The sequence below is a fragment of the Lissotriton vulgaris genome, chromosome 1_1 (assembly GCF_964263255.1).
Source record: "Lissotriton vulgaris chromosome 1_1, aLisVul1.2, whole genome shotgun sequence".
Lineage (NCBI taxonomy): Eukaryota > Metazoa > Chordata > Amphibia > Caudata > Salamandridae > Lissotriton > Lissotriton vulgaris.
Window position 1 is genome coordinate 1,324,637,356 of NC_141685.1, and position 27,946 is coordinate 1,324,665,301.

The window sequence follows — 27,946 nt, forward strand, 5'->3', positions numbered from 1 at the left end:
AGTACATATCCAGAAATGTAATTGATTTGAAAAAAACGTTTTTAAACACAACATATAAATCAATTGTATACCTACATTCAAGTGGAAATGACTTAAAATGTCCTTAAGACACATGAAAGGGGTTTTTGATTGCCCTTGCACCATTTTTGAGACACTTTTAACATGGCTATGTAACTCAGAGAATCAAAATCTAAATTTGCCAAGCACAGGTGGGAGCATATTTACAAGGAACAAGCCCCACGGCGAAAGCTCTTAAATTAAAATGGGAAAAATAACATCAGAGATACTCAAATGCCTTATAAAGAAACAGACACCATTTTTTCCTTGTGATAAATTTTAAAAGCATTCCTTTTCCTCAAAAACGATTTTCAAGTAATAATTTGAAAACACTGCACAGCTCCTATGTACAAAAACACCCTGACAGTGCTAATACTTCACATTATTTTCAATTACAATTTCTCAAAGAAACAAAATCTATTTGTAAAACACTTTAGACAAAGCAACATTTTAAAAACACAGCTTTCTTCATAATTTTGTCCTTAAAGCATACTATAGTCTATCTAAATTAAATAAATCTTTTCTCACCTTAGCAAATTCTTTATGAGTTTCAAAACAGTCTCAGAAATACACCAAATTGTCTTCAGCAGAACAAAGAGTATGCACTCCAGAGGCTGCAGCTATAGAAAGCACAGAAATGCTGATATTCATCACACATATCTCTCATGTTAGCCAATCAAAACTCTTCCCTCACTTTTTTCAAATCAAAACCCTTCCCCCCTCTGCCCTCTCTGCCTTTTTTGCATAGCAACCACCACCTGAAAGACCTCTGATGTTTGCAAGTTCACACAACAATGTTTCAATTGAACTCTGAACTCTCAGTGCACCTGCGTATCCAGTGCAATCTTTCATTAAATGTTTTTTCCTTGACCATTCAAATTACATCTTTCAAAGAACACATCCATGCACCCTAACTTTCTGTTTTCAGAAATGGAAATCCACCAATCACTGCTAGTGAATCATTAGCACTGAAACTCCACAGTTCTTTTTTCTTTACAAACTCCTACTGTTTCATCTGCCATTTCATTACCACACTTCATCTGACTGCAGCAGAAACTTCTCTCACCATGTTTACTGTCTGGATTGTTGGACATAGTTACATCTACTGGGCTCAAAGGTATGCTGAGAACAGAAATTTACCTAACCTCAATTTACAAGATGTGGAAATTAAGTGGTTTGGCCACAGAGGATTAAAATGTCACCAATTGATACCATTGGTGAAAACCTTTATGCATTTGCCAAAACCTGACCTGTTAATTGTGCACTGTGGAGGTAATGATTTGGGCACTTTGACTGGGGTAGGTCTGGAAATGCTTTTAAAGGACACCTTTGAGCAATTAATGGCACTTTTTCCTCAAACTGCCTTGGTATATTCAAATATATGCCAAAGACAGAAATGGAGGTGGTCGAACCAATTTTGTCCACAAATTGAGAAGTCGAGGAAGCATGTAAACAAATCTGTTTCAGCTTACATGAGAGACCATGGAATGGGCTCCATGTACAACAATAACTTGCGTTTTTGCATGCAAGATATCTACAGAGGAGATGGAGTTCACTTCTCAGATGAGGGCAACAGAATTTTCATTTTGAATTTAAGACTGTGCATTGGTACCTACTTATAAGTACATAAATGTACCATAAACCCAAAAGCTCTTCTCAGAGCTACCCTACATCTAATCACTCACAATTATTATTTTTCACTAACTTTTTTCACTAATTTTCAACAAACTACGCTCCCCGGGGAGCTACCCGGTACGCGAACCGGAAGCTAACCACGCGAAATTTCTTAAAAAAATGTTTTTTTCCCGCACATATGAGCCTCCTCAACCACCCTCAGAAAACCTAGGGGGTCAAGATAAGTCTACCGTGCCCCCTTCTACCCATTCTGAACACTATTTGCCCTCCATCTTGTATCTTAATTCAACTGAAACACAAAATGGTGGACTCCCGTAACGCTGCTGGTTCGCGTACCGGGGCGCTACCCGGAAAGCGCTCCATTAAAAAAGGTGGGAAAGTAATTTACAGAAAAACGACTGGAAACACTTTCACCAAATATAGATTAGCTCATACTACATACCAATCCCTACCATTTTCATAAATTTGTTTGGAATTCCATTTAGCCATTTAGCCTGTAGACCTCTCTAAATACCCTGAGGTAAATTACTTCACAAAACACATCTGAAGTGTTGGAATTGACAACCAATGAAAATGTTACTTTCATTTTCAATTTTTTTTTACCTGACATTTGATTGGTTATGTACCTGAATATATATAAAGGAAGAGAAGGAAACACAGCCATTTTGACTACTACTTCCTGGTGTACATTTCAATAGGATTTTCACTATAACTTCAACTTCTTTTTAAAGGTAAGATGTTATTTTATAAATTTGAAAGGAGAACTATGTTATGCACTTTAAATTAATTTGGGAAAACATTTTCAGATAGTTATATACTGTCCCTCTGTACCAGTTAAACATTGAGAAGGGCTTGTTTATTATAATTATGGATTTATTTAGGTTTCTATGATATAATTATGAATTTACTTAGGCTTCTTCACAGGCACTTTTTAATAGTACTACTTCACGCCTGAAACCATACAGTGCCCAAAGATAACTTCTCTGTTATAAACTCACAAGTACCTCTCTGAACTTAAACCCAACAGTGCCCTATCTCTACTGATATATTTTTTTTAATGCAATTTACAGCAAGAAAATGGAAGGAGAACAGAACGTTTCCTTTGAAATTGCCCTAGAGATGAACAATGAGGAAATAATTGAAAGCATTGACTTGGAATTCATGGACGAATCACGAGACCAAGAACTTCTACAATGTGTAGAATCTGTGGATTTGTTACTTCATTATGAGGACGGTAAAATGTGGGAAGTTATGTTCACTCAACAAGAGGACATTTCTGACAGTCAAATGTTAGACAGTCTATTAAATTTTGAAAAAGAATCAGAAGAATAAATTTATATTTAATAATCAAAAATTGTTCGAGTCTTTAATCATTTTTATATGTAATTCATAAACTAGTACCAAATTGATTATAATGTAAAGTCAGACTTATAGTATACTGTGCAACTTTTTTATGTTACTGCATTGGTACCTACATTTTGCTACTTAAATAAAAAAAAAAACAACAAAACGAACAATCAATAAACATACAATATTTAAAAAGTCTATCATTCTTGTTTCCTTATAGTACGCTCCCCGGACGGCTTTCCGGTGCGCGTCCCGGGCGCACCCTACGCAAAAAAAACATTTTTTTTTTTTTTTTGCCCCGCGGGGCCCTTTTAAAGCCTCCACATCAAACCTAGGGGGTCAGGGAGGATCTACTATTCCCCCTTATGGTCATTTCCCCCTTTGTTTTGGCCTCCTCTTGTCACTCGATCCTACCGAGAAACAAGATGGCGGCCGCTCCGGACTGTTTAGAATGTTGACAGACACCGGAGAGCCAATCAGCTTCGCTTCGCGAAGTTCCGTTACGCGAAAAGTACGCGAACCGGAGCGCTACCCGGGACGCTGTTACAGATATATATATTTTTTTGAACGTTAATTTATCAAAATCCACTGGAGCACATATATTGAGATCTAGCAAAGTCACATCGGGCTAACAGTCCCTACAATTGTGCCAAGTTTCGTGCAAATCCATTCAGCCGTTCGAGCTAAAAGTGAGGCCAACCGCCCTATGGAAATTAACATGGGAAAAACGCGTTTTAGGACCCCCCTTTTTTCTCGGCCCCCCCTTGACGAACCCCGCCCCAAATTTTCAGGGGCTGCTCTGAAACAAAATGTGCCATTTTCCTGAAAATTTCAGCCAATTCCGTCCACAAACGCCAAAGTTATTAGACATAGAATTTTCAAAAATCCCATAGAGAAAAAATCCTAACTATATATACCTACTGGCGACCGCCAGTAGGTAATATATATATAGATATATATATGTAGATATATTCTTATATGATTAGTTTTAATGTTGCTATAACCCATTTAATGACTAAACATTTGCACTTCATTTTTAAAAAGATTTTTAATAAGATTATTTTTAATAGTATTAAGAGCTTGGAAGACACCGGAGTTTCAGCATGTCCTGAAGATTTGTCGCCTTCCATACTGAGCTTGCACCATAAGCTATATCTATATTAATTTCAGTTGAATTACTTCACCCTCAAGATTCCTTTTAGCTCAGCACTACAATTTAACAGTTCAAGAGGCGCATGCTTATCTTTTCCCAAAGGAAAGCAAATAGTACCTGTCGTACTCCTGATTCCTTTCATGCATTATTGCTGCTGCTGAACAGCACAGGAATAAAGAATCCTCTAGCACAGCGTGATAAATTATATGTGTGCTTTCTGTTTGAATACCGTCCCAAGAAGTATACAAACGGGCATAATTTAGAAAGGACCACACCAGGTAGGAAGTTGCAGCAGCTAGGGCCCACCAGGGTCTGATTAGAAAGCAAAAAGAAAACAAACAAAAAGAAAACAATTTTTAAACAAGCATTGGTAATGCAAATAGCAGGCCTATAAATGCACTGTCAAGCCAAACCTAAAAATCCATTTGGGTAACTGCTCTCCTCCCATCTGTGCTGCTGCCTGAGAGAAACGCTATACATTTTTATTAACTAAGGCACTTCAATACCATTTCAATGGCATGTGTGTGCATCTTAAGTTCAACCTCAGGCAGTTTGGTAAATAAAGGAAATGATCACAGCTGTTTGAAGGGAAAGTGCTTTTTAGGTCTCGCTTGAGCCAATGCGCTTGCGCATTGCTCCGGCGAGACTTATGTAGGGGCTCCAGAAAATGCTGCCAGAGGGCTTTGGAATGCGGATTATGGTCAGTGCATGTGCGCCGGGCGCGCGCTCACCATTTGCTTCCCCGCATCAGACTTGAAAGGAATGCGCTACATTTGCTCCCCCGCCACCCGCATCAGACTTGAAAGGAATGCACTCCCTAACCCCCGCCACAGCAATGCCGAGAGCTTGTCTTGTGACGTGATTGGTGCGCTCTCTCTCTCTCTGGCAGTGCTCACTGTACTCATGCTGGCTCCAGAGGCCAGGCTGGCGGCGGGCATTGTGTCCTCACACCCGCACTCCGAGCTCACCTCTCGCTCTCTTTCTGGCATGCTATAGATCATGTCTGTCTGCATTCCTCGCATGCCACTCATCTCTCTCGCATGTTTCCATCTGCCTGTGTCCTCTCACCTCTCTGTAAACAAGGACGGACGTTTCCGCCCCTCTCCTCTCCCGGCCTCTCCGCACCTCCCCAACTCACCTTCTTTCGTCCCTATCCCATCCTGTCCCGTCTTTTATTGCTATCCCACCCCGTTGGGTTTTTCACCCGCTGCCGCGACGGCCTCCATTGTATAAACCTTTCCTTCCACTCTCCACCCTATCTCTCTATCTCTCTCTACGAGCCTGCCACCGAGGCTCGGGGTCTGTATTAAAACAGGGACACGCCCAGGGTCTGCCACCCACCCCCACCAGGCGCCGCTGCAGCGGGGAGCCCTCACAATAAACCGGCTCTGTATTGGGGCGCTGCACCTTTGGACCAAGCCCACCCTTTTCTTAAACTGTCACTGTGGACACCTGGGATACTATACAATAAACACAATATCTGGAATACTTAGCTCCAAGCACCGACAGTGTGCTTTATTCACAGCCAAGTCAATGAAATACTTTATTTAACGCGTATCTCTGTACTCCAGTCAGAGTAATATACTCCTGTGTGGCCCACTGTGAGTGTCTGAATGAGAGTCACGTCCTTGGATTTCATTCAGAGTCCTCTCTGCATAATCCATTCAGCTCCGTCTGTATATTACAATCAATGCTCCCCCTGTATGTGTCTGGGTGCGTCTCTATAAGCCAATCATAACAGAGTCTGTGTATTCAGCCCTGTCCCTGTCTAAATATTTCAGAGCCCGCCCTATCTTTATGGTCAAATCCGAGGCCCTTGCAGTACACTTCAGTTGTAGGCCAGACTAATACACCTCAATCACAAACCTTTGTGGCATGTATCATTCATAGCCCTGTCTGAAAAACTGCAATCGTGCCCTGTCTGGTAGGTATCAATCTTTACCCTGTCTAATATACATGAATCACCACCCTGTCTGATACATTTCAATCACTGATACCTATCAATCATCAACTTCTGATTAACTGATTACATCAATCCAAGCCTTGTCTTTGTACTACATTCACAACCATGTCAAGCAACATCACTTAATGCCATCCACACACTCTTCACTCAATGCGCTATTCATCAATCATGATGCAGTCTAGGCGCTTGAATTAGAATGCTTCAGTGAGAGCATTGTCTGCATACCGGAGCTACCCCGGTGTGCCTAAAGGATAAGTTATTCTGTGTAACTCAACCATGACCTCTCTACTCCAATGCCTTCAAAGACTGTGTGTTCAATCACTGCTCTGTGTACATAATTCCTTCACGGCCACCTCTTCATATAGGAAGAAGCCATCTTTCAATATTGGCCCAGTCCAATACACTTCAGTCATAGATGCGGCTAGCCCTGCTTCAGGCATAGCCCTGGCCATATTCCAATCATAGGACTGTGTGATGTTGTAATGACAGCTGTGTCAGCTGAGCTATGCCTCTGTCATTGTCCATTCTCTCTAGATTGCAATTGCATCCCGTTCCTCTATGTCAAGCAACTCCCTGCCTATAATGGTCCACTTCTATCATGAACAGTTCTATGTGTTCAATAATACTCTGGCTGGCAAGCTTCAGTCCTAGCCCTGTCTGGTATATTTCAATCTATGCCATGACTGTTATCTTTCTTTTAAAGCTCCTTCTATATCATGGGTGCTCACAAGCATTTTCCCAGGGGCCAAAAAATGTGGTGGATGTGATGTGCCCACACACACAACCCCACACACATACACAACCCCCCACACACACAACCCCCCCACACACACAACCCCCCCCACACACACAACCCTACCATACACACAAACCCCCCACACACACAACCCCCCGCACACACACACACAAACCCACACACACAACCACACACACACAACCCCACACACACAACCCCCCACACACAACCCCCCACACAACCCCCCCCCCACACACAACCCTACACACTACCCCACACACACAACTCCACACACACAACTCCACACACAACCCCCACACACAAAAACACACCACCCACACACCACACACACCCCCCCCCACACACACACACCAAAGACACCCCCCACTCACACAACCCCACACACACACACACACCCCACACACACCACACACACACACACCCACACCCTCTCACACACACACCCACACACACCCCCCCACACACACAACCCCACAACCCCACACACACACAACCCCCCACACACACACACACAGACACACCACACACACACACACACACCCACACATACCCCGACACACACACCCACACACACCCCCCCACACACCCCCACACACACACCCCCACACACAACCCACCACACAACCCCACACACACACCACACAGACAACCCCACACACAACCCCACACACACACACAACCCCCCCACACACAACTACACACACACGCAACCACACACACACAACCACGCACACACACAACCACACACACACACACACAACCACACACAACCCCAAACACAACACACACAACCACACACACAACCCCACACACACAACCACACCCACACACACAACCACAACCACACACACAACCACAGCCACACACAACCACAACCACACACACAACCACACACACAACTATCTATCTATCTATCTATCTATCTATCTATCTATCTATCTATCGCCCTCACTCTATCTATCACCCTCACTCTATCGCCCTCACTCCATCTATCTATAGCCCTCACTCTATCTATCTATCGCCCTCAATCTATCTATCGCCCTCACTCTATCTATCTATTGCCCGCGCTCTATCTATCTATCGCACTCTATCTGTTGCCATCACTCTATCTATCTATTTATTTATCTATCTATCTATCTATCTATCTATCTATCGCCCTCACTCTATCTATCTGTCTATCTATCGCCCTCACTCTATCTATCTATCGCCCTCACTCTATCGCCCTCCCTCTATCAACATATGGGCAGAGCCAAAGCCCCTTCCTGGTAATACTCACATAATTTGTCTGGAGACAACTGCGCTGTCAAGCTAGACCATAAAAAGCATGAGATGGGGAGGGGCTGGGGAGCAGTGGTGGAATGGACAGCACATTGGGATTCTGCAAGTAAACCCTGCAAGGAGGAGTAGGTGGGGAAGCAATGGATGAGCTGGGTGGGGTTATAAATACAAACACCCTCTTCCCTAAACAATCTGAGCAGGATGGGGAGGAACAGGGGCAGAAACAGATAGGCTTTGGGGGATTAAGCAACACTGAGAAGGCAGAGATACTAGGAGGGAAACATCATATGGGGGAGAGAGAGCAAAAAAAGACATGCCCTCCCACTGAGTGCTGAGAGAAAATGAAAAAAGTAGTTCCCTAATGTAGAGCCGTGGAGGAATACGAGTCAACCATTCCAAAAAAATGATAACGTACCTATCCTCCAGGTCACGAACAAACACAAAAAGGGGCAGAAAATGTATAGAAAGCAAACAAAATTAACAAGAAAATAGCAAGAAAGCTAACCAGTGATAAGCAAGGGGCTGATCCCTATGATAGGCATTAGGTTATCATCAAGATGCGAGACCTCAGATAAGCCAAATTGTTCACAATAAAAATATGTATATTATTTTCATAATCCATTCATTCACAACATTGATGAATCCCTTAACCTACCCTCCTGTATAATAGATATTCATGGATATTGTATTCCTATGCATGTGCTACCTTGTGACATTTAATGGATTTTACCTTGTCAGCATTTACTGAATCCTAGATATCTATTTGAGCTGCCCTCCCAAATGAAGCGTACAGCTATTTTGTTCCCTGTATAAAACCATGGACAATCATTTGATCCCCAAACTCACCCTATAACACTTTCCGTAAAATATCAGATGAAGTATAATAAAAATAGTTATTAACTAGCAATTAAACATCTTACCTTTGTCTCCCACTTGCTGCTTCACCCACTGCGCCATGGCAGCCACGCTCTCGCCCTTGGAGACATCCAGGTTGATGGTCTGCAATCTCTGAGAGGTGACTTCCTTTAATTGCTCAGCTCCCTTCCGGGTCAGGCACGCCGCCAGCACGTGCATCCCTCGCTTGTCCAGACAGCGTGCCAGGAGGTTCCCAAAACCCGAGTCACAGCCAGTGATAACAACATATTTGTCCTGGAGTTTTGGGACCGTCTGCCTCTCCCGAAGCCACCGAAGGACAAAGTACAGCCCCGTCAGAATCGCCAGGTAAAGCCACATCCTGCACCCTTAGCTTCTGGCTGCATCAGAAACAAACAAGCAAAGGCAGGTTCATGAATTCTGCTCTGTATAGACACTACATTTATGCACACCAGCAACAGAGGTCTGACACACCAACTTTTGCATTAGGAATGAGTAGAAATAATATTTCTCTTGTAGACAAAAATAAAAAAGTTGTAATGTAACCCTCTTCGTCTGTAACTAAGAAACACTTTATAAAAGCATGCAAACAGTATGACATCTGTTGCCAATCTGTAATGACGACACCATCCAAAAGAAATAAATATCCAGATCTTTAGTAATAAACTGCTGCTCATTCATCTGTACGTGTGCACCATGGCTAGGACCTTTGAACTGTTCAAATCCAACTGCCAACCAGAACACAGAACAATAGGTTCTGCGGACTTTTTACCTTCCACCATTTAGAGATATAAGGCTGCCGGCTCACATCATAATCTTTACTAATACACAAATACTACATACCTCCCTGCCTTGGAAAACTAACACATAAGTGAAAGATTGCAAAACTAAAAATAGCATAGGAGTTCACAGTAAATTCCAATTAACATCAATTCACCTAAATGTACTAAAACATATGAAAGATTTGAGGATACATAAAAATAAATTATATATGTTTTTCAAAAATGACATAAACCCTAAGCCCTTGAAGGTCTAACAATGGAAACTTCGGACACTTTGCTTTGACAAAGATAATCTCCCAATCAATAAATCTGGAGTGGAAAATTTTGAACTAACTTTGACCATGTTAACCACATTTCACCAATGTCCTCCACTCACCGTCACAGCATTCCCACATACTTTTTCAACACAAACTGGACCAATGAACGTTTTTCCTTTCAACATGTCTTCTAAGGAAACACCATCACCAACCCTCCTAGACATCCATAGCAACCAGAAAATAGTGGAAGCTTTTCTTCTTCTCAGCAACTCAAAAGGGGAAACATTAGTAGATGAATGTGGAGTGTTCCTATAAAACCACAACATAGCTTTAATGGCTTTTTGTATATCACATTTACACTCAATATCCAACCACATGCAGTCCCTATTCACTCTGTTCATGCATTTGACCAAGCCATTGGTTCGAGGGTGATAAAGAGAACTTTTCAATTTAGTACCAGTGCATTTTTTGGGAAAACGGTTCTCATCTTTTCTCATAAATTGTACTCCATTATCTGAGACAATCTTTCTGGAAAACTTTCCCTCAGAAAAACGTATTCTAAAAAATCAATGACTGTCTGAGAATTCGACTCCTTTATACATTTCAATTCAGTACACTTCCAATAATAATAAATCATGACCAAAATATGCAATGAATTTGAAGGAAGGGCATGAAAGGGACCCATAAGATCAATACCCAACTTTTTCCTAGGGCCAGTGGGATTGTTAAAGGAGGTGTAAATAATTTTTTTAATTCTTGTCAGAAGTACAACAAATTACATAATTTTAAACAAAATCCTCAATGTCACTGTCCATATGTGGCCACCAGAGAGAAACACTCAACCTGTGTTTGGTGAGAGTAGCACCCAAATATCCTTCATGGGCTTCTTATTATTTTTTGTCTCATACTAGTAGGAGGAACTAACCTATTACACCTCAACAGCAGCCCATCCTTCACAGACAACTCATAAGCCACTTTGACAAACGGTTGACACTCGAAGCCAAGAATTGAAGCCAAGATTCTTTTCCTTAGGTCATCCTTCAATAACATATTTATTTTAACTTGAGTGAGACCCTTATCGCTAGAGACATGGGGCCAGATGTAGGTGGGAGATTTTGGCCATTTACCGTCCGGTAACGGCCGAATTCGGCCGTTACTGACCAGTAAATGGCCATGGAGATGTAGGGGGATAAAACATGCATTTTTGGTAATTTTACCGAATCGGTAATTTTACCGATTCGGTAAAATTACAGAATCGGTAAAATTACCAATTCTGTATATTTTACCGAATCAGTAAATATACCGGTCGGTAAAATTAGCGAAAATGCATGTTTGGATGTAGGAGCCAATTTTAACATTGACACAGGGCTTTGAAAATCGGTATTTTACCATGCAATACAATTGCATGGTAAAATACCGATTCAGGTGTCCATGCACATCAGTGCATGTACACCTGTGCCATGTGGCACACATACATGCCCTTAGGGCATGTACGTGTGCCACATGGCACACAAGCCTAAAACAGGGGTGCCAGAGGGTGTCAAAGTGACACCCCCTGCACCCTTGCAAAATTCGGTATTTACCGATTCGGTAAATACCGAATCGGTATTTGATATTGAATCCTATGGGCTTCAAGGCCCATAGGATTCAATAGCAAATACCGATTCGGTATTTACCGAATCAGTAAATACCAATTTTTACCGATTCGGTAACATTTACCGAATTGGTACCTACATTAGAAATACCTACTCTTAATTACCGAATCGGTAAAATTCAGTAATTAAGAGTCGGTATTTCTGATTTTGCTACATCTGGCCCTGAGTATCTCCACTCATATTTTAAGCAAGAAACTTTATTGGAAATTTCAATAGAAGCAAGTATGCAATCTTCAAGTTCCTTTTATTTCAAGATAAGACCCAGAAGAGTCAAATGTGAAGTGAAGTGAAGTGAAAAAATATTTATATAGCGCGCTACCACTCCAGGGAGTATCTTGGCGCTTAGATTCCTGAAAAAGGACAGCAGAGATGTAATAGCGGTAGTTGGAAGATGCACCTGGCTACATAACATATCCTAAGAGCCTCATACATTCAGGATTTGTCAGTGAGTAAATCCAAGTTTTTAACAGCTTTCTGAACGTGGGTTCAGTAGTGGCTTGACGTAGACAAGGAGGTGCCTTATTCCAGGCTTTCGCTGCAATGACCGCTATGGATTTACCTCCTCTTGTTGCCATTCTGAACCTGGGAATGTGCAGCAGGTTGGCCTTGGAGGACCTAAGGGCACGGAGTGGTTGATAATGTCTAAAGTATTTTCGCAAATAGAGTGGGCCCTGATGGTGGAATGCTCTGTGAGTGATAATGAGCACTTTAAACAGTATGCGCTTGTGAATAGGGAGCCACTGTAGTGTGTTCAAAGCTGCAGAGGCTGAAGATTTCCTAGGCAGTCTGAGGACCAGTCTGGCAGCTGCATGTTGAACCATTTGAAGCTTGTGCAGGGCAGATTCATTGAGTCCTGCATAGAGGCTGTTGCAATAGTCCAATCTGGAATTTATGAGGGCTACAGCTACCGTGCGTCTGGCACTCAAGGGGAGGAAATCAAAAAACTTTCTAAGGCTTCTGATGATACCGAAACATGTACCTGCTACTTCCTTAGCCTGCTGATCGAAAGTAGGAGCACTGTTAAATTTTATTCCAAGATTTCGAGCAGCAATGATAGTGTTGAGAGGGGGTTCTGCTTTTTCGGGCCACCAGTCTTGGGGCGTGAAGAGGTTGTTGGGGCCGAAAAGGATGGTCTCAGTTTTGGAAGAGTTACATTTTAGATGATTAAGAGGCATCCATTTGAAGGTTGCTGACAGGCAGTCTTTAAGAACTTGCTCTGCGTTGGTATGATTTTTATCGAGAGTCAGAACAAGTTGGGTGTCGTCAGCATAGGCGACAGTACTAATGTTAAAAGATGTTATTAATTTAAGTAAGGGAACCATATACAGGTTAAATAAAGTAGGGCTTAAACTAGAGCCCTGAGGAACTCCTGTTTTTATCAGTTTTTCTTCTGAGGAGTAATCGCCCAGCCTGACAATCTGACGCCTATTGGCAAGATAGTTTTTAAACCACTCGAACACGGTTCCTGCTATGCCAGCATTTGTAAGGCAATGTAAAAGGATAGCATGGGATACCGTGTCGAAAGCCGCAGAGAGATCTAAAAGGATCAGGACAGCCAGTTTGCCCTGATCCAAAGCAGCACGTATGGTTTCAGTAGATAATAAGAGCGCCGATTCTGTAGAATGATGTGTCCTGAAACCTGCTTGACACGGATGGAGAATGTCATTGTTTTCCAGGAATGCCATCAGTTGTTTGTTGGCAAAAGTTTCCATGATTTTGCAGATGGCAGGAAGTAAGGAAATAGGGCGTAGATTAGATAAGATGGTGGGGTCCTGTAATGACTTTTTCTGTAAGGGTTTTACTGTTGCTACCTTCCACTGGGCCGGGATCTCTCCTGATTGTAAGGAGGAGTTTGTTATAGCATTAATATAGGGATTAACCTCCTGTAAAATAGATTTAAGAAAAGTAGGGGGGCAGAGGTCGGAAGGGGAACCTGATTTAAGTGCAGAGATTTCCTGTAGAGAATCTTCAAGACTAATATGATTACATTTTTCCCATCTGGGAAGTTGGGAGTTAGATACCGTCTCAATGTCAGATTCTACTATTTGAGGGTGAGGAAAGTCCTTAATGAGCGTGTCAATTTTTTGTGTGAAATAGTTAGCTATATTATCACATAGGGTTTGGGACGGAGGAATGTCATGGGTTGATATTTTAGGTTTGATAAAGGTGTTAACTATTTTAAAAATTTCTTTTTGCTTGTTTTTGGCTGCTTCAATTTGGGAAGTAAAATAGTTAGTTTTTGCAACTTTAATGGAGGTATGGTACGCTTTCCTAGCTTTTTTGTAGATGGTTTTGGAGTCAATACTATAATTACGTCTCCATTTACGTTCAAGTTTTTTGACTGCAGTCAGTTGATTTTTTAAGATATCTGAAAACCAAGGAGCAGAGTTTTTGTAATTTGTTGAGGGGGGTTTTGTATTTTGTAGATGAGTAAGTTTGCTGCCGATCTCTGTCATCCAACCTACAAAGTTTTGGTAATCAATGAGGGTATTGCCTGACAACGGGGGTTTGCTATCTTTAGCCCAGCTAATGAGATCAGGATGGCTCATAATTTTACCCCAATTAGGTGAAGGGGTCCCTTTATTGGTTGTTTTCTTGGGCAGAGTATGACTTCTTAAAAATTTGATGTCGAATTCAATAAAATAATGGTCCGTCCATGTCAGAGGTAGGGGATTTTTTACCACTAGTGTATCCAGATTGGAGCTAATACAATCCAGGAAGTGTCCAGCTTTATGGGTAGCTCCAAAGGTCTTAAGTGTCAGTCCCAGAATTTGCAGAGTTTCTTTAAAGCAAGTGGCATTATTATCGGTATTGTTATCTAAGTGAAGATTGATATCGCCCAATAAAGTAAAATTGGCGCATTTGACAGTCATATCACTCAGAAACCTCCCCTACACTTGTGAGAAATTGCTGGGGGTTTTGCGGGGGACGGTAGAGCAGTGCTCCTGAGAAAGTGAAAGTATCATGTAGTTGGATGCTAAATAAAATACTTTCAGCTTCTATGATGTCAGGGAGTTCTCTAATGGTGCATTTAAGGGCATCTCTATAGATGATTGCTAATCCGCCACCACGCTGTATCGTGCGATCTTGTCTGCAAATGGCGTAGCCGGGGGGAACAGCCTGAACGAGGTCAGGATTGGACCAATCCCGTAGCCAGGTTTCAGTTATAAACAAACAGTCCAGTTCGTTTTCACTAATCAAATCAAATATATGAAGTGCATTTTTGCACATAGAGCGGGCATTTATAAGCCCACTTTTCAAAGAGTTGGCTGACATGCAGTTGTCCATAGAATGATAAGGTGCTAAACATTTTCGACAAGTAATACAGCAAGCTGGACCCACCCAGTTATCGACATTAAGAGCATGGTGACAGTTGGTACCAGAAGAGTTCAAGGATAAGAGAAAATCTCTTGAATAAAGCATCACCTTGGTATTATGAGCAGCCCTGTGCCCGGACTCTGCGCGGACGAGCGCAGACGAGCTTGACTCAGGCTCGACTCCGGCGCGGCTATAGCGCGCTCGCTGATCGGGTTCGCTGCGCGAAATAAGCACCTTCTCCTTTTGTAGTCCCTTCAAACGCGCTATGGCGCTGGGACTTGTAGTTTTCCTATCTGATCCTAAGTGGGGCTGATCGCGCGTCTCTAGCCACAGCCTTTAATCGACTGTGAGCTAGAGGAAAGAGGCGCTTTCAGGCAGTAAGTGTAATTAAAAACACCACAAGTTTAAACCACACTTGAACGACACAAATAATAATTGGCAAATGCAAAGTACTATTTAAAATGTTACTGCCTATCACCCGGCTTCCGCCTCAGGTGAGAATGCGTGCTAATAGCGCGAATGTCTGATGCAGATTAGGTGAGATAAGTGGCCAGGCTTCTGCCTCCGTAAATGCAAGGAATCATTTAATTCATAAATGTTCCTTCAGACGGAAATCGTGGACGAAAATCTGCTCTAGTATTTATCCTGCCTGGAATATATGCAACATCAAATTGATATGTAGAAGTTTGATGGACATTTTGGCAATTCTTGGAGAACAGTCCCTCACTTTTTTCCCATTGAGAATGAACACCAAATGTTTGTGGTCAGTTTGCAGTACAAAGTGTCTTCCTTAAATATAACTGTGACATTTTTCAATGGCCCTACAACACAGAAAAGACTCCTTTTCAATTACTGAGTAATGAATTTCCGTATTTTTAAGAACACGTAAAGCTTCCTCACACAGCATCCCAGATTAACTAAACTTCTTTTTTTACAAGTTACTGCTTGGCCTAATGTTTTAAACAAAACCAGAAATGAACCTACAATAATACTCACACATCCCAAGAAGGGATTTAACTCCAATCGTATCTGTAGGTGGAGATGCTTAAAGAATACCAATAACTGAAGCGGTTTTGGATGGATTCCATCAGAAGAAATTACCTGGCCCAAATACTCAACACTATCTTTTAGAAGTTCACACTTGTTACATTCTAAAGCAACCCATAATCACAAAAAATGGACAAACCATTTTCCAAAATCATATTTTGTGTACATCGATCATGAGCAAAAACAAAGGACATCATCTTGGAAAATTGAAACGCCTTTGACATCCTTTAACATATTAAACATAACCCTTTGGAACACAGATGATGCTGAAGCCAAACCAAACAGCATGCAGCAATACTGAAAAGTGCCAATATGTGAAACAAATGCATTAAAATGCCTTAAATCAGGATATATTATCATTATATGCTAACTCCAGATCAAATTTTAGAAACCATCTGGTGCCAGCAGCAACAGATAAGAGTGCTGTCTTCACACCAGAATTGATATCCTTGTCTGTAACCCCAATATGGTCCCATTTTTCACGGACATTACATATCTAGGTCACACACTCTCTGACCACAGTCCTCTTCAGGTGATGATACATTGGGACAAGTGACAAACCTGATGCCTACATGTAGTCTGCACACACATTTCCTACAAGATTACTTTTTCTGAGAGGCTCTGGGCACACACATCACCAATAGTGGACAATATGGAACAGCAACTGACACTAGGGTGTTAAAAGGGTCATGCCGACCTATGCCTTAACACTAAGTAATGCGTGAAGCTTGCCCTGCGACGCTAAATCATAGACAAAGACGACTCCATGTGCCAGGCCGAGGTGCAGGTGGAAGAGGGCAGGAGGCATTATGACAAACTTCCTACCCTTAGATCCAACCACAGAGTTCTAGTGGAGAGTTTTGGGAAATTGGACTATGCAGGATACATAGGCAAACAGCATGCAGAGGGAGACCAAGTAGGGTGCATAATGGCTTGGCTGCTATGGGCAGAGGTGGACAGACCATAAGTGAATGCCATCCTATACCAGACTGGAGAAATTCTCAATGCCCCAGCAGACACTAATACAGTTTTCTTTAACTATTACAGCTCTCTGTTACAGGAGAGAGACAGGCACAAGGAACTAATATTACAAGACTACCTCAAAAGCCTGCTGATCACACACTTGTATATCTCTAGAGCACCACTTTCTCAATGAACCGCTATCAATTGGCTAGGTCTGCCCGCAATTGACCAAATGGCCCGTAATAAAACCACAGGGACAGATGGGTTTCCTGCATAATTTTATTCGACTTATAAGGCCCTAGCCGTGCTGTTACCGGCACCTCTGAGAAAGAGGCTATGATTGCGGTTCTCCAAAACTGGGTTGTGACCTATTGGAGGTGCAATCCTATTGCCCACTCTCTCTTGTCAATATGGATTGTAAGATCCTTGGGTAGATAATCGGCAATCAGCTGCTGCCATGCGTTCCCACGTTGGTATACCAGGACCAAAACAGTTTTATTCCTGGCAGGAATACTTTTCTCAATCTTAGGAATCTTTTTTACGTTATAGAAGAGCACACTTCAATGGTGTCCCCATATGTGGCACTCTTCTTAGACACTGAAAAAGCCTTCAATACATTGGAAAGGGGGGGGGTGTGGCTAGCAGCCGGAGGGAATGGTCGCTTGTTAACGCGACTCCCGGCCCTCGCCCGAATATCCATAAAAACGATCCGTTTCTAAGCTGGGGACTCCCTTGCAACTGGGAGCCCCCCGTCCTTGACCACCGTAGCACGACTGGTCGCGGTACTGAGCCGATCGGAGAAACTGTGCCGGAGATAGCACTGCTTCTACAGAGGTCCCCCCGGAGCTCGCAAGATGGCGCCTGTGTTCGAGCTCCGACCACGATGTTCCCTCTGCCTCTGAGTGTGGGACGGAACCTGCTGGAGCCCTAACTACCTGGCCACTTTCCATCGCGCCTGTGTTGCGGCCTTCTGCGGCTGCCGAGACCTCCGGTCGGCGGGCTCGGAGCCTGTGGGTGACCTGCGGAGGGACCGGGAGTGCATCGCCAGCCTGCTGGGAAGCCAATCACGCGACGCCCCGGCTTTGAGGCCTATCATCGCCGGAGCTCCGGTGAGGGACTGTTTGTTGGCCCTCGGATCGCGGTGGACCTGCCGCCTGCTGCCCATGAGACGCTGACACCCTGGGGACCGAATCCTCCTTCTTTGTCGGGCCACAGCGCTGACCATCAATCTGGGCCTTCTGAAGCCTGCATAGCCTTGCTGCCCTTTGCCGAGCCTGAACGGCGACCCTAAGTGTTGGCTGAGTCTCCCCCCCCCCGCCCAATGTATTAGAGCCTGTGGGAAGATCGCGGGCCGATCGGGAGGACATCATCGACATGTCGAGGCGCAATCTACGCGACGCCCAGGCTTTGGGGCCTACCACCGCTGGAGGCCCAGGGAGGAGGTCCTTGGCCCACGAAGAGCAGCGATCTCTCTGCATGCGACCTCTGCAGGGCTACTTATTTGGAGGCTGACACCTGCCAAGTTGCCTAGCTGAAGCATCGGAAAGTGGATTTCCCAGCGCCGATCTGACTCCGTATTGCCACACTCGGAACGCAGACCCAGCGGAGGCCCAGAAGTGACTCCTTTGCCTGCAGCGGCGGGGGGCCTGTCGTGGTAGCGGTGAGTGAGTTGCCGAGGACCCTCTCCCTGAGTCGCAATCCACACTGGGTCTTGTTTCCTGAGCCCTTCCGAATTGGACCACACGTGGGTCACTCGAGAGAATAGAGGAGGTTTGGACCCTACATTACTCACGCCACTGACTGGCTCTGGCCGCTCTGGTGGCCCGCTCTGCGGAAGGTGATGTCGTCTAGCAAGGGCAATAGGTCCTCGATCCAGAGGCAGATAACCAAAAATTCCTGGGGCTCCAGAGCAGAGAACAAGGACGCGCCCCCCCCCCCCCCCGCTGACTCCAAAACTGCGTCCCCGTCGCAGGGAGCGAAGTCGCTTACACTGGAAGACGTCATGGAGGCGATTGCTGGAGTCCGGTCCTCCCTAGAAACCCGAATTGACTCTGTTAATATTGAGGTGACCCTCTTGCGAGCTGACCTGCGAAAGATGGACACTAAGGTCAAGCATGTGGAGGTCAAAACTGCGGCCCTCATTGACAACACCTCTACGCTCCAACAGCAAGTCGTCCAGCTCCAGAAACAACAGAAACAGATGTCTGACTTGCTGGATGACTATGAAGGGAGGGCGCGACGAAAGAATGGCCGAATCTTGGGAGTTCCGGAGAAACTAGAAGAGCCGTCAGCGGACCTATTCGTTGAGGAATTGGTCACGAAACATCTCCGACCTAAACAACTCTCGAGTTATTTTTCCATCGAACGGGCGCACAGGGTTCCGGGGGTGTTGGACCCGTCCTCGTGGCGTGGTCCCACTCCTCCCGCATGGCGGGCCCTGGACGACATCGACCCCTGTCCTTCGGCCTGAAGCTACCCCCTCCAACCTTCACGAGAGCCGCCCCTCATGGCAAACCCCGGCTCTCCACCTCCAGAACATGGCGACCCATACTCGCCCCACGCTGCTGGTCTGACCCTTATCCCGGGCCACCCTCTCAGGCCCAGACTCCATCTTGGGCCTTCCACCTCCGGGCCCCGTGGCCTCGGCCCGACCTCGGCCTCGGCCCCAGCGAAGCCCCGACATCGAGGCACCAAGATCCAACCAGGTGGTAAAACGGCCACTTGACGGATCAAGGAGGAGGAGAGTTTTGATGGCCCTCCAGCCGTCCCCGGATGCCTAGGTTTCGATCGCCCTCCGGCCTCCCTGGGCGCTGGCTCCACCCCTGTCAGGAGTCGGAATCACCTTCATGAACAATTCCTGTTATCCAGAACTACATGTCCCAGAAACCCTGGGATCAAGGGAGGAGTATATAAGGGCGGAACCTACGGATGAAAGGCGTCGGATATTTTCGTACCTGACCCGGTGTTGGAGTATTTGGTTCCTCATTTGGAGTTCCTGTTCTTCTTGTTGCCTTGTTCTGATCCTCGCTGATTCCTTCTGCCGCTTTCGTGTGATTCCCTGTTGGCTGAGCCTTCTTTCACCGGCTCGTGCAGAGAACATTTCTTCCGTTTCCTTCCACGCCAAGCAACGGCGTGTTTCTAGTCCTGGGGGGTTCTCCGTTGGCTGAGCCTTCTTTCTTCGGCTCGTGCGGAGAACGCCCGGTGTTGTTGTCTGTTTTGCGATTACACGTCCCCGTTGGCTGAGCCTTCTTTCATCGGCTCGTGCGGGGGGCGCGTAGAGATTCCTGTTTCCGTGCTCTCCGTTAGCTGAGCCTTCTTGCACCGGCTCTTGCGGAGTAGCGCTGTTGGCGGTTCTTACGTCTTGTGGAAACCTTCCTACAGGATCCAGACCTGTTGGTTCTTCGACCAGGTACTGTACTTATATCTTTAAGGGGTGACGTAACCCCAACGTTTGTTTTTGTTTGGTTCGAATTCATAACTTGGTCCTTGCTATGATATGGTGAAACGTGTTCTCGGCCATTCATCTGATTTTTCATGGTATGTACTATCGAATAGCATTTCATTAGTAAAAGGGAAAGGGTCTACCCTCGCTAAGGTCACAGCTGATTGTGTATTTCAGGTGGAGAACCTACACGCTTCATACACATATCCAGGACCAGATAGTAGGGGAAGAGAAGTATCTTCAGGGCCATTCTTATTTACGTTACAGGTATAGGGAACAGCTATATTGAGTATTTTCCTGTGTCCGTCATTTACCTTAAAGAGAGGTGCGATCATTATTGTTCTTTTGTCGTTCCCGATCTCCCTCCCTGCTGTCCCCTTCCTTTCCCTCCTGTTTCCTTCCCCTCTGCCCTCACTTGATCCTTCCTCGACCCAGGCTATCATAGCTTTCTGGGTCCGGTTAGATCAGGAGGTGGCCTTAATTTCATCATCCCGCTGATTCCGAGGACTTGGAGGATAACAGAATATCCGACCCACGATTTAACGTCCTCCTGATCAGTGGGTTGCGGAAATGGCCACTCTGGATGATGTTTTAGCTGCCCTAGTATTAGTACAAAACGAATTACATTCTTCCAAACAGGAGAGAGCAGATTTACGCACACGTTTGGATACTATTCAAAGAAATCCTTTCAGTGCAGGGCCATCAGGGACAGCTTCTCCCAGTCCGGTGGTGGTAGAAATGCCAACCATTATACCGTTGGCTAACCCGGAGCGTTTCAAGGGGGATGCTGGTTCCATTCAGGTATTCCTTTCACAAGTTACCTTACACTTTTCATGTAAGCCGAGATCCTTCCCCACTAATCAGGCCAAGGTGGCTTTTCTAGTATCGTATTTGGCAGGTGATGCTGCACAGTGGGCAGTCCCCTTAATTCAAAGAGATGACCCCATCATACATGATTGGGAGGCATTTAGGGATGAATTCATAAAGGTCTTTGACAGACGGGCAGACTCTTATACGGCTGATAGAGAGTTGTTGAAACTGAGACAGGGGAATCAAGACCTGTTAACCTATCTGAACTCATTTAGGAGGCTGGTCACTGAAACCAAGTGGCCAGAAGCCAAGCAGGCTTCCTTGTTTTATCAAGGACTGAATGAAGATTTGAAGCATGTCATTGCCCAAATAGATCCTCAACCTGCGACTTGTGAGGATTTAATTAATTTAGTCATGCGTTTGGATCATAGGTTAAGGGCACGTAGGGGAGATCATAAGGACAAAGGCCGAACGATACCTTCTTTTGTTCCATCCAAGCCCGCCGATAATGCTACATCTTCTGGGGTTGAACCTATGGATATAGGGGCAGTAAGAGCAGCGTTAACAACGTCAGAAAAAGAGCAGAGAAGAAAGAATGGGCTCTGTCTATACTGTGACAAGATAGGGCATTTTGTTCGAGAATGTCCTGTCAAACCCAAGGTGTCCCATGGTGGACTCGGGGGCCACAGGGATGTTTATGGATTTGACTGAGGCTAGAAGAATTGGGATTCCGCTCCAAACCAGGGCCATTCAGGAAGAGGTGTATGCAGTTGATGGGAGGAAGTTAGACATCGGCCCCATCAGTTATCAGACTGGAGAGACAGAAATGGCATTTGGTGATCATAGAGAAAGGGTCACGTTTAGTATCATCAAGGCACCTCATTATGGCATAATCTTGGGGATTCCTTGGTTGAAGCTACATAATCCTGATATCAATTGGGAAACAGGCATCATTACCTTGAACTCCCCATTTTGTAAAGGCCATTGTTATGAAGACGTTGAGAGTCCCTCATTCTCTTTAGCTAGCAGCGTACATGTGGCCACCGCAGCAGAAAAGGAAGTGTTGTTGCCAGAAGTATATAAAGAATTTTCGGGGGTTTTCGATGAAGTTCAGGCTGAGGTACTCCCTCCACATCGGCAGTACGACTGTCAAATTGATCTAGTTCCTGGAGCAGTCGTACCTAGTGGTCGCTTGTATGCCTTGACCGAACCCGAAAACACACATTTGAGGTCTTATCTGGACAAATTGGTTAAATTAGGGTTCATCAGGCCTTCTAATCCTCCTGCTGCGTCCCCTCTTTTCTTCATACCTAAGGCCAATGGAGAACTGAGGGCTTGTCTAGACTTTCGGGCCTTGAATGCTGTCACCATAAAAAACCGCTGCCCCCTTCCTCTCATCCATGTGCTATTGGAACAGGTGAAGAAGGCCACCATCTATACCAAGCTTGACCTAAAGGGGGCCTATCACCTTGTAAGAATGAGGAAGGGGGGTGAGTGGAAAACAGCCTTTAAAACCAGATATGGGCTTTACGAGTATATGGTTATGCCCTTTGGGCTATGCAATGCCCCGGCGGCGTTCCAATACTTCCTGAACGATGTGCTGCGAGAGATATTGGACAGATACGTCGTCGTCTATATAGATGACATTCTGATATACTCAGATTCTGTGGCTTCCCACGTGAAGCATGTCAAGGAGGTATTGAACAGATTACAAAGGCATAGCCTCTTTTGCAAATTGAGCAAATGTGATTTCCATGTCACCACAGTCGAATTTTTGGGTGTAATTCTCAGTCCACAGGGGCAATAGATGGCAGAAAGAAAGATCCGAGCAGTCAAGGAATGGCCTGTTCCTCAAAACATAAGGGACATTCAGTGCTTTATTGGCTTCGCCAATTTCTACAGGCGTTTTATCAAACAATTCTCCCAGGTGGTGGCTCCCATTACGCATCTACTAAGGAAGGCTCAACCTTTTCTATGGACTCAGGAGGCTGATGAGGCTTTCAAGACGTTGAAAGCCGCATTTGTGTCGGCCCCGGTGCTGGCACATCCGGATCCTGAGAAACCCTTCATCGTAGAGGCGGATGCCTCCGATGTTGCTGTTGGGGCCATTCTCTCACAAAGACATGAGTCTACAGGGCAGATGCATCCTGTCGCATACATGTCCAGAAAGCTGAATGGGGCTGAATCTAATTATTGTATCACCGAAAAAGAACTGTTAGCGATAAAGGTGGCATTTACGGAATGGAGGCATTTTTTGATGGGAGCCAGACATATGGTTACTGTATATACTGACCACAGGAATCTACAGTACATGACGGCTGCTAGACATCTCACGCCTAGGCAACTCAGGTGGATGTTGTTCTTTTCGGGGTTCCATTTCACCATCACCTTCCGCCCTGGAGTGGAGAATAGAAAGGCTGATGCCTTAACCCGCCAGTCCTCTCTCAGGGTTCCGGAGAACGGGGTGGAAACGGCCATTATTGATCCGGCGAAGGTGGTATGTGTCATACAGCCAGACGCGTTCCTGCAGGGAATCCTCAAGGGAATCAATACCTTCTACTGGAGGGATTGGATACGTATGCATCCAGAATGGCAAATCAAGGATGGCTATCCAGTGAACAATGGGCGGTTGCTGATTCCCACGGAACCTCTCCGTAAACAGGTTTGCAAATGGTGCCACGAGTCTCCTAGTGCGGGTCACATGGGGGTTGACAAGACAATCGATCAGATCCTTCGGAGTTGTTGGTGGCCATCCTTGAGACCAGATGTCAAGGGATGGATTTCCCAGTGTGAGGTGTGTGCAACTATAAAGGCAGATCATAGACGCCCGGCTGGGCTTCTACAACCGCTGCCCACTCCTTCTGTTCCCTGGGAACGCATTTCTTTGGATTTTGTAGTGGGTCTGCCTAAGGATCAGGGATGCACGGCAGTGCTAGTGGTTATAGACTATCTGACCAAGATGGGCCATTTCATTGCATGCCCACAAGTACCGTCAGCTGGTCATCTAGCAGAATTGTTAATGATACATGTGGTACGGTTACATGGTCTGCCTGCTGTTATTGTCTCTGATAGGGGTCCCAATTCACCGCACGTTTCTGGAAATCGTGGTGTTCATCGTTGCACATTGAGACTGCTCTATCAACCAGCTTTCACCCCCAAACAGATGGGCAGACGGAGCGTCTCAATCAAACTTTGAAACAGTTTCTGAGAAGTTATGTAGATCAGGGAAAGGACAACTGGGTGAACTATTTGTGGCTCACGGAGGTGGCGTATAACAATGCCACTCATAGTGCCACTCGTGTCTCCCCTTTCTATTGCACTTATGGACGCCATCCACGCTTCATTCCTTTCTCCATCCTATTGGGGTGAATTCAGTGCCTGAGGCGGCCAAGAGGGTTTCTCACATCAAGGACACGCTGGTGAAGGCCCAAGCTCAGCTAGAGGCGTCCAAGAAGGCTTATAAAAGTACGGCGGATAAACGCAGAAGACCGGGTCTGCTGTATCAGGTGGGGGATCGGGTGTGGTTGTCTACACGGAATATCAGGTTCCGGAAGTACAGTGTGTTCAATCCGAAGTACATTGGCCCTTTTCCCATTCTACGGCGTGTCAATCCTGTGGTTATGAAACTCAAATTGCCACACCATTTGAGATTGCATCCGGTGTTTCATGTGTCACTTTTGAAACCCTCCTTGTCACTGGTGCGCACGATACCCCCACCTGTTGTTGTCCAGGATGGGCAAGAATATGAGGTGGATGGCATTCTTGATTCACGGTGGAAAGGTAGAGGCCTGCGTTATCTGTTTTCTTGGAAAGGGTATGGACCGGAGGGGAACTCTTGGGAACCGGGGTCTGGGGTTCATGCCCCGCGCCTGGTGGCGGCTTATCATAGGAGGTTCCCTTTGCGTCCTGGCCCATGGAGGCTCGCTTCGTGAGGGGGGATGTACTGTCAGGAGTCGGAATCACCTTCATGAACAATTCCTGTTATCCAGAACTACATGTCCCAGGAACCCTGGGATCAAGGGAGGAGTATATAAGGGCGGAACCTACGGATGAAAGGCGTCGGATATTTTCGTACCTGACCCGGTGTTGGAGTATTTGGTTCGTCATTTGGAGTTCCTGTTCTTCTTGTTGCCTTGTTCTGATCCTCGCTGATTCCTTCTGCCGCTTTCGTGTGATTCCCCGTTGGCTGAGCCTTCTTTCACCGCCTCGTGCGGGGAACATTTCTTCCGTTTCCTTCCACGCCAAGCAACGGCGTGTTTCTAGTCCTGGGGGGTTCTCCGTTGGCTGAGCCTTCTTTCTTCGGCTCGTGCGGAGAACGCCCGGTGTTGTTGTCTGTTTTGCGATTACACGTCCCCGTTGGCTGAGCCTTCTTTCATCGGCTCGTGCGGGGGGCGCGTAGAGATTCCTGTTTCCGTGCTCTCCGTTGGCTGAGCCTTCTTGCACCGGCTCTTGCGGAGTAGCGCTGTTGGCGGTTCTTACGTCTTGTGGAAACCTTCCTACAGGATCCAGACCTGTTGGTTCTTCGACCAGGTACTGTACTTATATCTTTAAGGGGTGACGTAACCCCAACCTTTGTTTTTGTTTGGTTCGAATTCATAACTTGGTCCTTGCTATGATATGGTGAAACGTGTTCTCGGCCATTCATCTGATTTTTCATGGTATGTACTATTGAATAGCATTTCATTAGTAAAAGGGAAAGGGTCTACCCTCGCTAAGGTCACGGCTGATTGTGTATTTCAGGTGGAGAACCTACACGCTTCATACACATATCCAGGACCAGATAGTAGGGGAAGAGAAGTATCTTCAGGGCCACTCTTATTTACGTTACAGGTATAGGGAACAGCTATATTGAGTATTTTCCTGTGTCCGTCATTTACCTTAAAGAGAGGTGCGATCATTATTGTTCTTTTGTCGTTCCAGATCTCCCTTCCTGCTGTCCCCTTCCTTTCCCTCCTGTTTCCTTCCCCTCTGCCCTCACTTGATCCTTCCTCGACCCAGGCTATCATAGCTTTCTGGGTCCGGTTAGATCAGGAGGTGGCCTGAATTTCATCATCCCGCTGATTCCGAGGACTTGGAGGATAACAACCTCCCTGCTGGGTGTCTGGACACTCTCATCCCGGCCCCTCTGACCCCCAGGTGCGAGGGTCCGGACATCAAAGGACTCCAGATCTATATCTGGGGCAGCTCTGAAATGGGTTGGCAGTTGTATCCTGGAGTCGAGAGCCCTGCAGGTTGAACCGCGGCTGACCCTGAGACGAACTCACTATGGAACCCTGAACCATCTTCGGAGCCCTGCTGGCGCTGCCGTGGCCCGACCTCGCTGAACCATCTTCGGAGCCCTGCTGGCGCTGCCGCGGCCCGACCTCGCTGAACCATCTTCGGGGCCCTGCTGGCGCTGCCGCGGCCCGACCTCGCTGAACCATCTTCGGAGCCCTGCTGGCGCTGCCGCGGCCCGACCTCGCTGAACCATCTTTGGGGCCCTGCTGGCGCTGCCGCGGCCCGACCTCGCTGAACCATCTTCGGAGCCCTGCTGGCGCTGCCGCGGCCCGACCTCGCTGAACCATCTTCGGAGCCCTGCTGGCGCTGCCGCGGCCCGACCTCGCTGAACCACCTTCGGAGCCCTGCTGGCGCTGCTGCGGCCCGATCTCGCTGAACCATCTTCAGACCCCTGCTGGCGCTGCAGCGGCCCGACCCCGAGGAACCCCCCAGCTCGAGGATAGAGAGCTGAGCGCAGGGTATCCCTGTACCAGGCTGGTACCAAGACTGTCCCGCTACCCCCCTGCCCACAGTTACAGAGACCTTAAGGATCCCTCGATCCATCTGTACATATATTGCTGAGATAACCTGCCTTTATTGCTGATAAAGACGTTAAGAAGCTATCCTTGTGTGGTGTCCATTTGTGGGGGTGTGATTGCTCGCTTGTACGATTCTAGGAGAGGAACCTCGCCAGGAGGCCCCTCGATGGCGCTCGGCCAACTCCAGAAGGAGAGGTGGGTCTCGGGGTGGTCGGTCAGACAACCGCTACCTCCCCCCCTAGGACCGCCTTTCTAACATTGGTGGCAGGCAGTGCGATCCGAGCCGACGCAAATCGTACAGAGAGTGACTCACCCACTACTGGCAGAAACACACAACAACCATGACTACCAAGGAAACCAGACCGACCACGGAGTTCCAGAAGGAACGGTTGGAAGACTATAACCACAAAGAATTGAAACAATTCTGCAAGGACCTGGGCATCGCTACCACTGGACTAAACACCAAGGACGATTTCAAACAGGCCCTACAAACATGGGTAGAAGCAGGAGCAACGCCACCCCAGAACGAAGACAACACGATCCCAGATGTGCACCCGGAAACCATCACAATCGCAGCAGAGGAAAGAAATACCAACGTAAATGCGGGCCTCTCCCACGAAGACGCCCGAGAGCGAGAAAAGAGCCGGCTCCACGAATTGGAGCTCGCCCGACTCCGTCTGGACGTAGAACTACAACTGGCAGAGAAGAAAATAGCCCTTGAGCAACTACGGCTACAAGGGGACCTGGAGGAGAAACGAAGGCAGAGGGACTTAGAGGAGAAGAAGCTCCCGTTCGAGCACGAGCGTGGTTTAAA

General features: G+C 46.1%; 1 protein-coding gene across 1 annotated transcript in view; it reads right to left on the reverse strand.

Moving 5' to 3' along the window:
* The window catches only part of LOC147749089 (retinol dehydrogenase 7-like), a 53,253-nt gene extending 43,811 nt beyond the window's left edge, over positions 1-9,442 (reverse strand). Inside the window, exon 1 of the mRNA XM_086966036.1 lies at positions 9,111-9,442. Coding sequence (XP_086822162.1) covers positions 9,111-9,423 — 313 coding nt within the window. The 5' untranslated portion in view covers positions 9,424-9,442. The remainder of the gene's footprint in view (positions 1-9,110) is intronic.
* Between the last annotated feature and the right edge of the window lie 18,504 nt (positions 9,443-27,946).